This window comes from Volvox carteri (genome assembly GCF_000143455.1).
Source record: "Volvox carteri f. nagariensis unplaced genomic scaffold VOLCAscaffold_54, whole genome shotgun sequence".
NCBI classification, from domain to species: domain Eukaryota; kingdom Viridiplantae; phylum Chlorophyta; class Chlorophyceae; order Chlamydomonadales; family Volvocaceae; genus Volvox; species Volvox carteri.
The window spans coordinates 946,338-947,622 of NW_003307597.1; the positions used below are offsets into that span (position 1 = coordinate 946,338).

A 1,285-nucleotide genomic window follows, 5' to 3' on the forward strand; every position below is an offset into this window, starting at 1 on the left:
AGAACGGTGTAAGAACGTTCTAATGGTTATTCAATTTTATCAATTTGGCTGGGCTAAGAACGAGTTAAGAACGTTCTTAACCCCCCTCCGTGTTTGTAGGGAGTTCCACCACCACCACCGCCTTCAACACCACCTTCACCAACATTCACAGGTTAGCATGGCCTTGGTGCCCGAAGCCGGGGCTTTAAGGAATGGAATATTTATGGAGCACTCATCCTATCTGAGAGGACATGATGTGTATGTTGTAATATTGTCGTGCAACTGCATGCGGCACGCTGCCGTGCAAGTGTAAATTTGTTTTAATGTTAACCACATCGTGTCCTAGCGTAAGAGCTAGGGTCGGGTCCTGTGTAACATCCAAGGGCATGAATAAGGGATTATGGGGATTTAAACTCAACCGGGTTTGTACGAACGGGGCCCAGTCGATGAGCAAGTGGTTGTTTGACTAACCAACTAACCTCACTTCCTCCGTCTGTACACCTTCCCTTTTCTTTCCAAACACATTGGCTGCTTGCTTGGAAAGGTTGCACACCTCCTGCCGGTTGGTGCGTGAGCGTGGAAATGGAGGACGTGTTTCGGGTCCTCGATTGCGATGGCGATGGACGGCTGGACCTGACCTGTGTCAACAAGCTGGGCAACCGCTGGGCGCTGCTCACGACTAGGAACTGTGATGGAGACTTTGGGGGCAGTGCGCCGGCAGATGTTTGCCCCAGAGTCTTTGCAGTTCCACCACCACCACCGCCTTCAACACCACCTTCACCAACATTCACAGGTTAGCATGGCCTTGGTGCCCGAAGCCGGGGCTTTAAGGAATGGAATATTTATGGAGCACTCTTCTATCTGAGAGGACATGATGTGTATGTTGTAATATTGTCGTGCAACTGCATGCGGCACGCTGCCGTGCAAGTGTAAATTTGTTTTAATGTTAACCACATCGTGTCCTAGCGTAAGAGCTAGGGTCGGGTCCTGTGTAACATCCAAGGGCATGAATAAGGGATTATGGGGATTTAAACTCAACCGGGTTTGTACGAACGGGGCCCAGTCGATGAGCAAGTGGTTGTTTGACTAACCAACTAACCTCACTTCCTCCGTCTGTACACCTTCCCTTTTCTTTCCAAACACATTGGCTGCTTGCTTGGAAAGGTTGCACACCTCCTGCCGGTTGGTGCGTGAGCGTGGAAATGGAGGACGTGTTTCGGGTCCTCGATTGCGATGGCGATGGACGGCTGGACCTGACCTGTGTCAACAAGCTGGGCAACCGCTGGGCGCTGCTCACGACTAGGAA

General features: G+C 51.0%; 1 protein-coding gene across 1 annotated transcript in view; it reads right to left on the reverse strand.

Annotated features, from left to right (window-relative positions):
- Nucleotides 1–211: 211 nt before the first annotated feature.
- Nucleotides 212–1,285, reverse strand: part of VOLCADRAFT_96734 (uncharacterized protein) — a gene marked incomplete at both ends in the record, with an annotated part of 4,166 nt that continues 3,092 nt past the window's right edge. The window contains 3 exons of the mRNA XM_002955759.1: nt 212–346; nt 464–535; nt 1,084–1,155. Coding sequence (XP_002955805.1) covers nt 212–346; nt 464–535; nt 1,084–1,155 — 279 coding nt within the window. The remainder of the gene's footprint in view (nt 347–463; nt 536–1,083; nt 1,156–1,285) is intronic.